Source organism: Anser cygnoides, chromosome 1 (genome assembly GCF_040182565.1).
Source record: "Anser cygnoides isolate HZ-2024a breed goose chromosome 1, Taihu_goose_T2T_genome, whole genome shotgun sequence".
In the NCBI taxonomy this organism is placed as follows: Eukaryota; Metazoa; Chordata; class Aves; order Anseriformes; family Anatidae; genus Anser; species Anser cygnoides.
In genome coordinates this window covers 205,975,895-205,990,799 of record NC_089873.1, presented here as the reverse complement: position 1 = coordinate 205,990,799, position 14,905 = coordinate 205,975,895, and the positions used below count along the sequence as shown (strand labels likewise).

Sequence of the window (14,905 nt, the reverse complement as noted above, 5' to 3'; positions counted from 1 at the left end):
TTTTCATTCTTATTGCTTTCAGTCGGAAAGAAAATAATCTAGAGTGACATGAAACAATCGAGTTATTGGGAAAAGCATAGGTAAAAATATGCTTCAGGAAAAAAAAACAACTTGGGAGTGTTTTTTTGGTTACCTGATGTGTCATAACTACTATATTTCTAAGCAATATCAGTTTCATTCCCTCAGAATAAATATTCATTTTGGAGTCATGTTTTGGCCAAATAAAATTTGCTGCTTTTGTGCACTGCAGTTATTACAGCTGTATTGGCCAGACAGCATTTTTAAACATCAAAATGCCTGCTTTGTATGGCCATACGAATTTAAATGTTTTCACTGACCTGTTTCATTTTCTACATTCCGTTTCTCGCTAACGGTTGCCTTCAAAATTCACTCGAAGGATTTTCTTTTGTTTTGTGCAAACAGGGCTGACGGAGTGATGAGAACAATGAGCACAGAAAAACTCCTAAAAACTGTACCAATTATACAAAATCAAATGGATGCACTTCTTGACTTCAATGTAAGTTTAGCTGTGTGTACACATCAAACACGCTATTGACAATTCTACAACCTCTACAAGCTTGTAAAATAGGTTAAGATTAAAGGTCTTGAACCTGGTTTCGTGTTCTTCCTTTTTGTTCATCTTATCCAGAGTTTGAAAAGCAAAATGCATTTTGTTCATTGATATACCCCAAGAAACCAGAAAAAAAGAAATGTGATGCTCACTGGAGAGAATGCTCCATACTAAATCAGTGCTAATTGTGCACATTGTATAATAATGTTATTCATGTAAAAGTTGATTACTTCTGCACTCTCTTCAGTTCTGTTAATTAATGTTAACATTAGTTAACACAAATGTTTATCAAAATGATTGAATTTATTCTCTGCTGAGGGATCCTGTGTTGATTTACTGCTTAACTTCCAGTAACAGCCAATGAGATGATCGCAAAGCATGCATTGGGACAGACTACTGAAGTTCAACTCTAAGTTTCCCAATAAGGGATCAATTCAGTTAAATTAACGTTTTTCTGATCTTCCTAGGTCAATAGCAATGAACTTACAAATGGTGTAATTAACGCTGCCTTCATGCTTCTCTTCAAAGATGCCATTAGACTGTTTGCTGCATATAACGAAGGGATTATTAACCTCTTGGGTAAATATAACTGCTTTCTGCAATGCTACATTTTGGGGAGGGAGCTCAGTAAACAGTTGCAAACATCTGCTCTTTTTTTGAGAAATAGAAATGGTAATATTACTGGTTTTACAGCAATGCTATTTTTCCCAAGCCAGATTTATTTCCAAGGATTTTCTGTCTGGTTGCATTTTTCACTGCATTGTATATAGGGATCAGCACATTTTTGAAAGCAAAGCCAATTTAAGATATTATTTTTTTTTCTTGTAGTGTTTTGTTTCTCATTGAACTGCTTGGCAAATATGAACCATAATACTGATTCTTTTTTTTGAGGAAGAAGAAACAATCGCATTTTTGTTTGTTGTTAAATGGAGCAGGTTACTGTCAGTTACCAGTTTGCAGCCACAGTATCAGTGATTGATTGAGTGGCTTCTGAAGCCTTAATGTTGGTTGTTTTAAGTAATTGGCTGGCTTCTGTTTCTAGAGCATATCTTGTGTTTTAAGGGAAATTATAATTTCCCACTTCAGGTCTTTTCACTTGTACACACTGCACATACAAGGCAGACAAAGTCTAGAAATAACTAAGTTGAAAGTAGCCTGATGATATGCCTGTTTTCAGTTGTATTCTGTGATTGGATCAAGCTATGTGATTGCAGCTATAGCCAGTGCTGGCAAAATGGAAAGTAAAATCCAGAATTAGTCAATGAAGGACAGATATATTTAGAGTCCCTGTCAAGTTGTTTTCCCTTAGTGATAAGAACTTGGATAAAGTTGCTTTGATTGATGTTTTGAATGAAGCCCAGTATAGAAACAGGCCTGAAAGGACTATTTCAAGAAGGTGGGGTAGAACCTCCCACTTTCAGCACCAGTGTTTTGCCATCTGTTGCATCTCGTTGTAGGCCACGCTATAAAAACAGGCATCAGTCTTGCAGAAAATACCGCAATCTTGCCTGATAGCTGAATACTGGAATAGTGTAGACTTGTGACTGTCAGATCATAAACTTTTTTTTTAACGAGGAGGATGAATTTACATTTCTTTGGGTGACCTATTCTTAGGCCTGACAGTCCTCTTCAGGGTGCTTATGTTTGAGAGATCTAGTACCTCCAAGGTAAGATTTAACTGCGTGCAGATGATCATTGGCTTGTGTTTAGTGGTGCTTTTGTCATTTGATGTGAGGTAGGCATGGTGACTTCTACAGTTAACATGGCAAACCAAATCTGCAGGCATTTTCTGTTTGCCCTGTTTTATTTGCTTTTGCTTTTGAAATACACACAGGAACATTGCAGGATGCTCGATTTTAGTTAATGCAAATATTCTTACTGTTTATAGAAAAATACTTTGATATGAAAAAGAACCAGTGCAAAGAAGGTCTTGATATATATAAGAAGTTTCTCACTAGAATGACACGGATTTCGGAGTTCCTCAAAGTTGCAGAGGTAAACCACAGTGACTGAGTCCTCTAGTTGAAACAGTCTGTAAAGTGCTTATTTTCTTGTAAAGCAGATACTGCTTCCTTTCAGCCTGTCTAGTTTCATTTCCATCAAAGTGTCATCCTGTCAGTCTCCTTCCTTGTGATCAGTTCATTTGAGGACTGTGTTGAAAAACCTGACTACAAAATGCTTTTATATTTATACATCCTCCTTAAGCGAAAGATAAACCAGTATTTTAAAACTTCCTTGGTTGTGTAACATGGTTAGCAGTCCTTGAAAAGAGCGTTGCTGTAACCAAGGTGATCTGCTACTTTCTATGTATTCTAGTTTGAAACCCAAAATTCTGTCATTTTAAGTTTTAGATGAAATAACAGCTCAACAAATAAGAAATTGAGATAAGTAGGTGAACCTGTGATTTTTTTTAAAGATCTTATGACTAACTCCTATAAGCATGCTCATAGAAGAAAAATATGTATTTAATGTATTTATTCTGTTGCATTTTGAAGGATTGTTGAATGTCCTAGTATTAAGAAATTTCTCAGTTGAGATGTGCTGCTGCTCTTGCTTTACTTTTCTTTGTTATTCATAACTTTTTTTGCAAAAATCTCAACAGTAAAGCTTGTTTTTGTTGTTTGTCCTTTCAATTGATAGGCTACTAGTCTTTCTACTGTAACAGTGTACGTGCTGCTGCAGAACATTTAGTTTGTGCATTTCAGAAAACAGCAATAGTTAAATAAAGCTCCTTTAAAAAGGTTTGAAGGTGCTTTATTTTAGCACTTACATCTCTGTAGGTCTGAACTTGCTCCATAAGTTGTGGGATAGGCAAAGTTCTCCAGCCTTACAATTCTGAAACACTTGATTCTCATTCTGTTTTGTTTGTAAGGTCACATCTGTTTAAAATCTCTGTAATGTGTGTGCATTTAACAAAAGAATTTCCTATAACCAACCATTATAGAGTTCAGATTGTCAATATTTACAACGTATCTGGACAGATTTATGCTTTTTACGTGATTCCATCTTAACATTGTTTGCTTTTTGAGCATCTCTGCCTGTAACAAACACAAACAGATTCTAAAGCTCGTTTGTTTTATTACAGCAAGTTGGAATTGACAGAGGAGACATACCAGATCTTTCACAGGTAGATAAAGCTATTATGCATTTGTCAGTACATGTCTGTTTTGGGGTTGCATAATCAGAAGAATTTGGCATTATAGCGTTCACTTACGCTTTCTTGCATATGTTGCCACCGAGTTATTTCAAAGTTTGTGATTAAATCCAAACCCCTGTCAGAGCCTGGCTTTCATATGCAGTGATCCTATTTTAAAATGTTATAGGCTGTTTATTTCACACTCTAATTGAGTTTTGAGACAATGTAATTTTCATCATGCTTGATAACACAATTTGTCTCTGAGTTCACGTAATGAAGTTCTTACATGATGTTACGAGGCTATGATTTTTAGCAAGCTTCTTTTTGGCAACGTGCCCATTGAAATAATTTGTGAAGGTTTGCAGAGCATGCACATAGAAGTGACTTTAGGTACAATTTCCCTCTTAAAGTCTCCAGAAATACAGACTGCTTCTGATTGTCTGTTTACTGTTTCCTAGCTGTTAATTTTTACATCTCTTGACATATTTCAGTACCTTACGGGTGAGTCATTATGACACAGAATAATGTAGTGAGGAGACTAAATCACCTGATGTTTAAAGTAATTAAATATCAACTGGGCGCCAAGATGTGATATAAGTATTTTGAGTTGTTACGAGTTGCCTTAGAGTTGTACTCTCTGAAAGTCTTTTAACTACTGACTTGCTTTGTCTTTAGATTTTTCCTATCTGTTACCTGTTGTGTCTCTTTCCAGGCACCAAGTAGCCTTCTTGATGCTTTGGAGCAGCATTTAGCTTCTCTAGAAGGAAAGAAAATCAAAGACTCCACAGCTGCAAGCAGGTGCTTATGCCCTTGTCCTTTAAAAAAAAAAAATATAATAAATCAAATGTTAAGTCCATTATTTTGGGACTCCATTATGAACTAAAGTTTGCATAGGTTCTGTGAAGTGAAGGTTGTATTGTGTTAGTTATCATGGTATAGCAGGTTATCATTATGTCTTGCCGAGTACTTCAGACAGTTTCTTCCTTGTCAACAGAAATAGAACCTAAGGAACTGCAAAAACTTGCTGTAGAATCCCACAGTGTAGTAGACTTCTAACATCTAATCTTGAGCCTTGGAAGAGAAACTGTGGTTTTTTTTTTTTTTTTAAATTAACTGTCAGAAATCCTTGTTTTGTTAATAATTACACTTCCATAAGTTATGGAGCATTTATTTATGAATGTCCTTAGGATTCCAGATGAGAGAGTCTCTTTCTTTTTTTTGTCAGAAGCAAGAAAATGCTTCTAGAAGTCCTTAAATTAAAAATAGATGCTCAAAGTAATTGGGGATTAAAGCATTCATTGTTTTTTGAATGCTTGCTAAAAGACAAAGTACAATCCAGAGAAATCCTCTAGGCGACTAACTTGATAATGATTAAATAAAAAAACCCTTAATACTGGAGGGTGGGGGAAAAGACTTGCAAAATTAAATAGCATTTATTTTTTCATGTTCAAAGAATAAGGCACTAACATTTTGCATGTTCTTGTTTATGGTGGTGACAATTTTAGGACTTTAGCACTGTTTTATTAGTTTTTGTAGTGTTACTTTAGTCTGTTTTAGAAGTCTAGTATTTAACTTGAATCTTTTTGCACACTCTTAAGCATAAATTGCAGACTTTTCTCTGGGTTTTACTAGTTCCATTGATAGTTTATTAACTAAATCTGTTAAATTAACAACAGTTTGAATCAGAACCTAGTTTATCAGAGATTTTTGTGTATCTACACATATTGCTGTCCTAAGTCAATAGGGAAAGAGCAAAAGCTTCAAATAAAGATTTCCTTGACAGAGTTAGGAGGGGAAACATTTAAGGAAGGTAAACCCACGATCCGACATGTGAGAATAGATTGATTGCTAGGCATTTTTATTTTGCAAGTTCATACATTGTATCTTATTGAAACTTACGGTACTTGTACAGTGATATAACCGGTGTTTTAAAGAGTTCAAAAGGAACTGAGCAGGAGGGTGGATACAGGCAAAGTGTTCTTCAGATGTTTCTATCACGTGTCACCTATTAACAGCCAGCTTTTCTCCGGTCCAATTACTTTAGGGCTACCACCCTTTCCAATGCAGTTTCTTCCCTTGCAAGCACCGGCCTGTCTCTGACAAAAGTTGATGAAAGGGAAAAACAAGCTGCATTAGAGGAGGAACAGGCTCGCTTGAAAGCTTTAAAGGTAGGCATACAGAACTTCTAACTGAAAACACTTCTGTGCTCTTATTTGATAGCTTAAGATTCTTGAGGGAGCAGAACGAAAAGCCAGTGTTGATCATACTGAATGGGTGCTGGTGGCAAAGCACTGGAAGAAGACTCTTACATACGTATGCTGTACAACTTGGGAAGGGTTTGTTAAAGCAGTTTCTGAAGGATTTGGGGCACCACTGACTCCTGTAACTGTCTTAAGTAACTGACACGCTACTGTGTGGAATAATTAAAAAAGCAATCTTTAGGTTTTGTTTTACTTGCCTCCAAATTCATATACACAAATGTTGTTTCTGGATTTCTTATGCCAGCTCACTTTCCCAACAGGAGCAACGTCTAAAAGAACTTGCAAAGAAACCTCATACCTCTTTAACAACTGCAGCTTCTCCCGTGTCGACTGCAGCAGGAAGCATAATGACTACACCAGCCATTGATATTTTTTCTACCCCTAGCTCTTCAAACAGGTATGCTTCAATGATGTTGCTTCGCTGTGAGATGGGGTGCAGCCAGGGTTTCCTCTAAACTTCGGAGGAGTGTACGTTGGAGAAGGTTGTTTGGGTGTAGAGCTCGTTAGTGACTGAAATGTTTAGTGTAAAGTTGATGGGAAAATGACCTGTCACTAAAAATAACAACGTAGAAATGTTTTTCATCCTCTGTTTGCAGAATAATTTCTGATAAGAACCAGCTGCTGACAGCTCTTGTATCTGTTGTCAGGCAAGCAAGACAGTTGAAATTGTAAATTGCATGTGTCCTGCCCCAGAAAACCTTTCAAGTTATTTTAGGAAAAGTCAAATAAAAGTTCAGTATGGGAGGTCTTAAAGATAACACAGGATTTCATGTTGCATTTCTAGATCTTCAGAAGTTGAATTGTAACAAATGTTCTGGGTAGATTTTCAGAAAAAGGACAGCCTGAAACAGGGTTTGAAAGAAGAGAGGCAGGTTTTTCTGTCTTGAGTTGTATCTGGAACATCTGTCTGCAAGGACTTGCAAAGATAGTGCAGGAGTACTCACTGCCTGCTAATCCTGCTCTTTGACTAGCAGGAGCTATTGGTATGAGTAAGTGTGTGAGATTTATTCTGTAAAATACTTGTCAAATCAAATAGTATCAGAGAGTACAGTGCTTCTATGAGTACGGAAGAAGGAAATAACTCTCTCAAGGCATATTTTTGCTTTGGATTTGAACCTAAACCTGAAGAAGAATTGCTTAGTTTCATTAGAACTCATGCAAGAATCTACTTGCCCCCTTTTGCTCTTTGCGGCTCTTTAAAAGGAGTCAGCACTTCTACAGCCTTCTGTCCCACTAGAAAACTATTGTAGGAAGTTACTTGACACCACATAAGTAGCAAACAGCTGAGTCATGTGTAAGGAGCTTGAGAATCTGTCAGTGTTTGTAACTGAAAGGTTTCCTTGATTTTTTTTTTAAATTGCGTTTTAGAGGCCAAAATATTTGAAATGGCAGTATGCTTTGAACTAGAAACTTTGAATGCCTGATCTTCCTTCTTACAATGTCTGAAATACAGAAATATCTGGCTAGACATGCTTCATATTTCTAAATTCAGCAGTATGACTGTGATGAGCAAAGAATAGATTTTACAACAGAAGCTGCCATGAAGTGGGTTTGTTGGATTGTAAGTTCAGTTGCTTGCTATTAGACAGAATGTTTCCCATGGAATTGTTGACCTGGACAAGCTTTACTTGAAAACGACCTTGACTCTCCTGCTCACTAAACAGGGCTGTGCCAGACCACCCTATTTTTTGATAGAGGCAGTGGTGGCAAAACGTGATTTTGGTCACTGTTGAAGTTAAATGGTAAGAACTGAATGACACAAGGAATTGGGTCAGCAAGAAGAGATAAAGGTCTAGGATGTCCCTTCTAGCCTTCAAACTCTGCCAGTCTCATTTCAAGAAAACCTTGAATGCCGCAGTTACTGAGCTTCTGTCTGTAGCCAAGTGTGCAGATGTTGGTTCACTTCACATGCTGAAAAGTTCCAGGTGAACACCAGTGCTCCGTTTCTTTTTTTAGGAGGAATTTAATTTTGAAATTAACTCTTTGCTAGAGGATGAGTTTTATTGTGCCTGTTACTCTTGAAGTCACTGCAAGAGTTGTATTTAAGACTTCACTCTTCATTTCTGTAGGATATTCTTGGATCTCAGTTTGGTTTAGATCTGAGTGGATAGATCTGATAGACTGTGGAATTTTTAGATGTAACTTTTCGATGGCGTAACCCGTTAAAGTAAGTTCCATCAGCCTGATCTTACACTGTGGAGCTTTCATGAGGTTATTTGGTGAAGATTACTGAACTTAAGAGTTTTAGCCATGGTGTTAGACCACGAGGAAGATGGGAAGGCTGGTTATTTTTGTCTGGGCTTTGGCAAAAGTCACTTGGTATAACAGAACTTTGCTTACTATGTTAACACTTCTCTACAAAACTGAAAATGTGAAAATCAGCAGACTTTATGATTATGGCTTAGTTGCATCCATTTTGTAACAGCCAATTTGTAACAAAGCTTTCTTTACTGTTGGCAATTGTTAGTGTTTGCCCTGTATTGAAAACTGTGGTGCAGTTCAAACAGTTGTATTAATTTGTCGTTGTAGCACTTCAAAACTGCCAAATGATCTGCTTGATTTGCAGCCAACGTTTCATCCATCTGTACATCCAATATCTGCTGCTCCACAAGTAGGAAGTACCTGGGGAGGTAAGAATTCTGACTCAGATTAAGGTTCTAATTGCTGTGGCAAGATTCCTGTGAAATGTTTCCCTGGTCTGTGGGCTGTTTCTTCAGGAAAAACTTGTGAAGAGAACTTGCAAAGACAAGCTAGAAATGGATTAAAGGAGCAGGGGAAAAGTCAGATCCAGGTACAGATTAAAGTAATGGAGAAGCATGTGGTGATCACAGTCTTGACATAAGTGTTGTTAATAAAAATGTTCCTTTAGTTCCAGCTGAGTCAGCCTTATAACTGCTGTCTTCAAGGGTCACATAGCGAGCTACAGAAGCTTAGCTGTGAGAAGTGGTTTCTGTGAAGATGTCTGTCAGATACTGAACCGTGTCATGTTCTGAACTCGAATATGCAAGTTTTCAAATACATTTTAAATGGTGTGAAGGTAAATCAATTTTGCAAGTGATAATAGAGAAGAATTTAGATGAGGCAATTGTGAGACAAATGTGTCTAAAAGGCAAGACAATCCAAAGCTAGTTTTTGAAAACAAAACAAAGCACCTCTTTGAAATGCAGCAGAAAACTTGTATTTAACTACAAAAGCAAATAAGCTGTGGCTAAAGCAAAGAAAGACATCCAACCAAACCTTTTTTTTTTTTTGTTTTAACTGAAGAGCTAAATTGTGAAAGGGAATCTCTTCAATTTATTTCAGAACATGCAAATTGTCATTCTGCCCTGTTGCTGTGATGGACTGAATGAGATCTTAAATGATCTTACTGATCCCGGTATGCCCTTAAACCAGGGAGGCAAGGCAGGAGTATTGTAGAAAGTCATGAGTGTTGCTTCAAGATGAGTTAATCTTAAACCTTTTGGTCAAAGCTGTTGCCATTCTTCTCTTTGCTGCTTTGCAATGTTACAGAATACTTCTTGTGTAGGTAACACATGCTGGTTGCTTGTGTTGTTGGTTATACTGGTGGGGGATTAAAAATCTCTTACAAGATGTTTCTTTTTACCTTTCTACATAAATGACACTTAGTTCCAGAGTTTACTATTTTATTCTGTGGCTATTTCCAGATAAGCATTTTAACAAGCATCTGATTTATAACAAATTTCTTTTGTGGTGTGGAAAAAGAAGTGGGAGGTGCTACATCAAAAAACTTCATAGGCATTGGAGAATACTATTCTGAAACTTTACATCACAATTTCTTTTTGAGCTATAGCTTTTCCAAAGCATCCTTCCAGTTAACTAACTTATTTTCGTAATAAGGAGTGTATGTATTCCACTTTCCTGTTTACTTTTGTTGTGTGCTTCATGTCTTGTATCTTTATGTGTTGGTCTGTAGGGAAATAACACACGATTTGGGGTGATGGAAGCAATAGTAATATATGCGCTAGCTTCAAAAAAAAATCATGGCTTACTTGTCCTTCAGTTTGGCTGAGCAGAGCATCTTTTGAGAAGGATGCAGTGGGGAGCATATCAAGTTATGCAGACAAATTTCAGTGCTTATTAGGCTTAAAGTTTAGAAATGGAGAAAAATGTTTTGGCTCATCTTGTTTGCTTTTGGGAGTACCTTCTGTTTCAGCTTGTCCTAATTATCTCAGGGGTGGGAAAGGACAGGGAAGTTACCTTCCTCATGAATGTCATTCACAATCTAGGGTTTTTTATTAATTTTATTATTTTTGGTATTAACAACCTGAAATTGAGCCTGGAAGTCTGTTTGTTTAACGTTATGTGTTACTCCTGGTAAGGTCTTCAGTAATAGTCATTGATAATCTGCTTGCTAATGACAAGTTTCTAAATACTTTCAGGATTAAATTACAGATTGTCTGCTGAAGTTTTAGGTCAAAACTCTGAGATCACCAGAGTTTTTTTTTTGTTAGCTTTCATTAAAAGAAAATGAATCTATGTGGCTTTACAGACATGAACACTCACTTCACATAGGCGAGGTAGATAAGAAGTGCTTTCCACGTTTTACAGATGGGGAAATCTGAGCAATTAACTGGCTTGCCTGAAGTCATATGGCCAGTCAGTGGCAGAGCCAAGAATGGAACCTGAACTATTTCCAGTCCTGTGCTCTAACCACTGCACAGCATCCCTCCCTTAGGTAACTTTCTGACATGATGATGTTTGTATTTGGTGTATGTGGTGACTTTGAGAAGAGTATGGAACCAGGTGCAGATGGGGTAGAGTCAGTTACAGGTTGTGACTTTCATGCAGCAACTCTTAGGTATGTAATAAAAGCATAAACTGTTACAGAGGCGTTACATTTGGGTTGCTGCCTTTCATTGTCATCCTGAAAAAAGATGTTAAAGCTAATAACGAGGTTAAAAACTCCCAAAGAATAGCTTCTGTAATCGCATGTTTTCAGTTTATTTTTTTCAAATTGGAAGAGATACCACTGGAAAACCTTTGTCATTCTTATCTCGGGTAAGATGCTTCTAGCTGGATAACTTAAAGACAGAAGTTGGCTGAATTTAGATTACTTTTTTTTAAATGCACCTGAATCACTAATGCCTTCAGATAGCCTGAAGGTGCAGAGCAGCTCCCTTGCCACAAGCAGATGCCATGTGTATTCAAGGATGAAATTAGGCTCTAGAAATGTTTAGGTGTTGCTGTCAGGAGAGACAGCTTTTTTTTTTTTATTATTTGAATATGCTGGGATGTGAATTACCCCAACCTAATTAATTTTCAATTACCTTTGTGACGAGCATTGGCAGGTTTTGAGACTTGAACACACTGGCTAGAGCTAGAATGAGACAGATCAGCAAAGAGTCTAAAACCAGGTTATATTTCTGAGAAAATCCTGATAATATAAAATTGCATTGTGTGGTCTTACTAGCCAAAACACGAGTTTATATTCAGTCTTGGCATTTGGGAACAGAAGGTGGTATTTAACAGTTTTCCTATTTTGTACATGTTTAATTTCAGTAGATAGTAGATACAAACTAATATTGTAAACTAATATTAAAAAAAAAAAAGCTAAGAAGAGTAAAGGAAGTTTTTATCAGAGCTGTTTATTGGGATTGTTCAAAGACCGTTCTAGCAGTATTTGTTTTGGTATACTTGCCAGTTATCAATTTGTACCTAAATTTAAGAAGCACAACAAACGTATCAGTGTGGAAATAATCAGTTTGCTCTATCTGATGGGAATTTTTCCAGTTGCAAGGAGAACCAATAGGATCAGAAGAATGTGAAGCAGCAACAGAACAAGCAAGCAGGCGTTGATTACAGAATAATCTGATCTGTTTTATTGTCAGATCTGTTTGTTCTGCACATTCTGAAATAGCATTCGTAACAGACAGCGGTTATAAGAACCTGAAAGCAAGGACGCAGTTTCAGGTGGCTGGCTGACTGGCATGTCCACAAGTACATTAGGTGGTAATATGGTTGTCTAAAACATGCGTAAGCCAGTGGAAGGCTTTGTATTGTTGGTGTATATAACAAATACAATATTAGTTTATGGTGTTTATTCTTTATTCGCTGTTGGGCACTGTGATTTTGATAACAATGATTTACAAAAAGGCCTTTTAAGGTTCCTGCGACATAGCCAGGCAGTCTGGGAGAGAAGTCAAGTCTTACTGAGTAAGACGTCAAACTTGCAGAAAATGAAAGTATGTATTAAGCCTGCAAAGAATAATGGTTCTAAAACATTTTCTTTAGCACTTACATATGACTGAAAGCTACATGATACCAAGCTGTTTAGGATTTATAGTTAAGAATCATGAAGGTCAGATTTGGGCAGAGAAAATAACTTAGTTTGAAACTGCTGCCTACAACACTGTAGTATTTGCAAGAGTTGTGGGTAAGCTGTAACCTAACCAGGTTTAAAAGAACAATGTGCCAAAACAGTGAATCACTTGAGAAATCTCTTGCGACTATTACTCCAACATTTCTGTATGTGATTTTGTCTAGAAGAGTAAGCTGCAGTTCTGGGCAGTGTGATAAAACAGTCATATGCAGGGCTAGATGCAGTTCTTGCTGATCTCACCAGGGAGTTCTTGAGTTTTCCACCAAGGGTTCATGTACGTTGAAGCCAGACAGCTAAGCCTCACTTCTTTTTGTCAGTAAGTTATTTCACTCCAGCTGTGTTTCCTTTTCTTTTTATATGCTGGATCCTGGAATACTGTATCCGTCCTCAAGAAACCTCAAAACTCTTCTGTGTCTAGGAAGTCACTCTCACAGATCCGTATTTCCCTTATTCCCACTACTGTCTGGTTTTTAGTGAGGAACTCTTTCCTTGACACTGTTCCTGGCTGTTGTCCCTTGAAGCAGAACAGGTTTTTGTTTGCTCAAAGCTGATGGCTGTTGGCAGTAAGTAACAGGCTTCTGCCCTGCGTGCCTACCTCAGTGCAGGTAAAGCTCTCGAGCATTACACCATGCCCAGTAACAAGATATCCATAAACAAAGTTTAAAGATCAGGAGATGGAAAAGTGCAGGTTAACAGCTCCAGTGTTGGGGTTTGGGGGATGTTCTTTATTTTGTTAAAGCCATCTGTAGAATTGACTCCTTTCTTCCCATCTGGGCTCTGTTGTGGTAGGAAGCAGTCACTGCTCTGGAGAATTTGTTGCAGGTATCAGAGGACATGACCGAGGCAGGCAGAAGCTGGTTGTAAACACAACCAAGAGAAGTAACGTACTAACTCTCTATGTAAAACTATGGAAGAAGCACACTTCATAAGACCAAGACGGTATTAATTCATTTTAAAATTACAGGAGTGGCTAATACCTGTAGTCTTTCTGTTGAGCAGGGAGTGGATAGTTCTGGACAACTTGAAAATTAGGTAATTAGCTAGGTCACCCCAAATTTAGAGATGTCCAGGAGAAAACTATACTTCCTGGACTACTCTGAATTCTTACTCTCCTATCCCTAGGAAGCAACATATAACTAAATCCATCTCCCTTTTCTTCTTTCTCTTGCTCTCTGGAATTGGACAGATCCTTTTTCTGCTACTGTTGATAATGTTGATGATGCCATTCCAAACCTAAATCCTTTCCTTACAAAAACTAACGATGCTGCTCATCTGTCTGTGTCTTCTGATGTTTCTACTTTCACCAGTAGGACACCCACACATGAAATGTTTGTTGGTAAAGTACCGTTTTAAACTAATTACCTGTTTCCTAAAATTTTAATAGTATTTTGGTTTCTAAAGTATATTTGTGGGGCCTTAGAGGAACTGAAAGCTGGTCATTTGGGGCTTTTGTGCTATGTTAGAACTTGATTTTATAGCTGTGCCATGAAAATAGCGTTAGTATCCTTGCTTAACTGCTTAAGTGTTTTTCTTTTTGATATAAAGAAACTTAGTTACAGTTAAAGCAGTTGCATTTCAGTACGTTTCAACACAGTTTTTTATGCTTGGGAATTTTAAGGTAAAATACTCTATGTGCCTGAGAACTGAAAGGAAATGCTACTTTTCTGTTCCTCACGTTGAAATATTCTTTATAAATATCCCCTGCAAAAAAAAAGTGAGCTCCTTTGTTTTTTCCCCAGTTGTGCTGGCATTAACAAAACTGATAAAGCCACGGGCATTTTGGTACATACTGTGCTCAAACTCTACCTACCAGGCAATTGACTAAGAACTCACCTTTTAAAAACTGTGAATAACTTAGTTCAGAGGTGATTCAATGTGCTGTCATACTAGAAATCCCTCTGCCGTTTCTGTTGGTGCAGGTACCTAGTAATTTGATTGTTTCAATATTTTAGCTTTTTAAGAAAAAAATCAGTTAATTACATGCTAGTTCTGTTCCTAAGTAAAGCTTGGTTTAAAGACAGTCTTATGGAACCAACAGGGCTTTCTTTTTGCAGGTTGAACCCCACTAGGATAGATCTCAGAAGAATCCAGGCTGTCTTATAAGAGAGATTTGTTAGCTCTGACATTTGTTAACAAGGATGAAAAAAAGGATCGCTTCAGAGATACCACCTGTATTTTGCCTAGTTTCCTGGCTCGTCTTTTCTTAGTGGGGACAGAAGGAGGAGCAGGTCTTTAGAGCAGAACTTGTGCTGTGAAACTCCTGTCCAGAATTCCCAGGGCAGATTAGCTGGCTAAGGCAGGAGCTTACATATACTTGAAGCTGTAACTCCTGCATAATAACCTGGTCTGTTTCTAATCACTCTTTGCCATGCTTCCAAGACAATGTGTATGGCTGCAGGCGGATGGAGAATGACTGTTTGAAATACGCCTTTTTCAGTAGGGTTGTTATTCCACCACATCCTGTGCATTTGTTCTGCAGCCATACAGAAAGCTGTGTCAGTGCAGGGCTGTCAGCGAGCAGCTGGGTGAGCTTTGGGGATAAGTTTGGCGTCACATTCATCGCACTCAGCCCTGAAGTCACTGGAGATGGATGGCCT

The 14,905-nt window shown here is 37.6% G+C and overlaps 1 protein-coding gene across 6 annotated transcripts in view; it reads left to right on the top strand.

The window, feature by feature from the left end:
- The window catches only part of PICALM (phosphatidylinositol binding clathrin assembly protein), a 65,447-nt gene that overhangs the window by 33,555 nt on the left and 16,987 nt on the right, over positions 1-14,905 (top strand). For 4 of the 6 annotated variants that reach the window (XM_048080946.2, XM_048080945.2, XM_048080948.2 and 1 more), the window contains exons 5-13: positions 424-517; positions 1,039-1,150; positions 2,460-2,566; positions 3,657-3,698; positions 4,420-4,505; positions 5,752-5,875; positions 6,229-6,365; positions 8,498-8,598; positions 13,495-13,644. In XM_048080946.2, the coding sequence (XP_047936903.1) occupies positions 424-517; positions 1,039-1,150; positions 2,460-2,566; positions 3,657-3,698; positions 4,420-4,505; positions 5,752-5,875; positions 6,229-6,365; positions 8,498-8,598; positions 13,495-13,644 (953 nt within the window). The remainder of the gene's footprint in view (positions 1-423; positions 518-1,038; positions 1,151-2,459; positions 2,567-3,656; positions 3,699-4,419; positions 4,506-5,751; positions 5,876-6,228; positions 6,366-8,497; positions 8,599-13,494; positions 13,645-14,905) is intronic. The other 2 variants (XM_013187360.3, XM_013187359.3) reach the window with 1 other exon arrangement.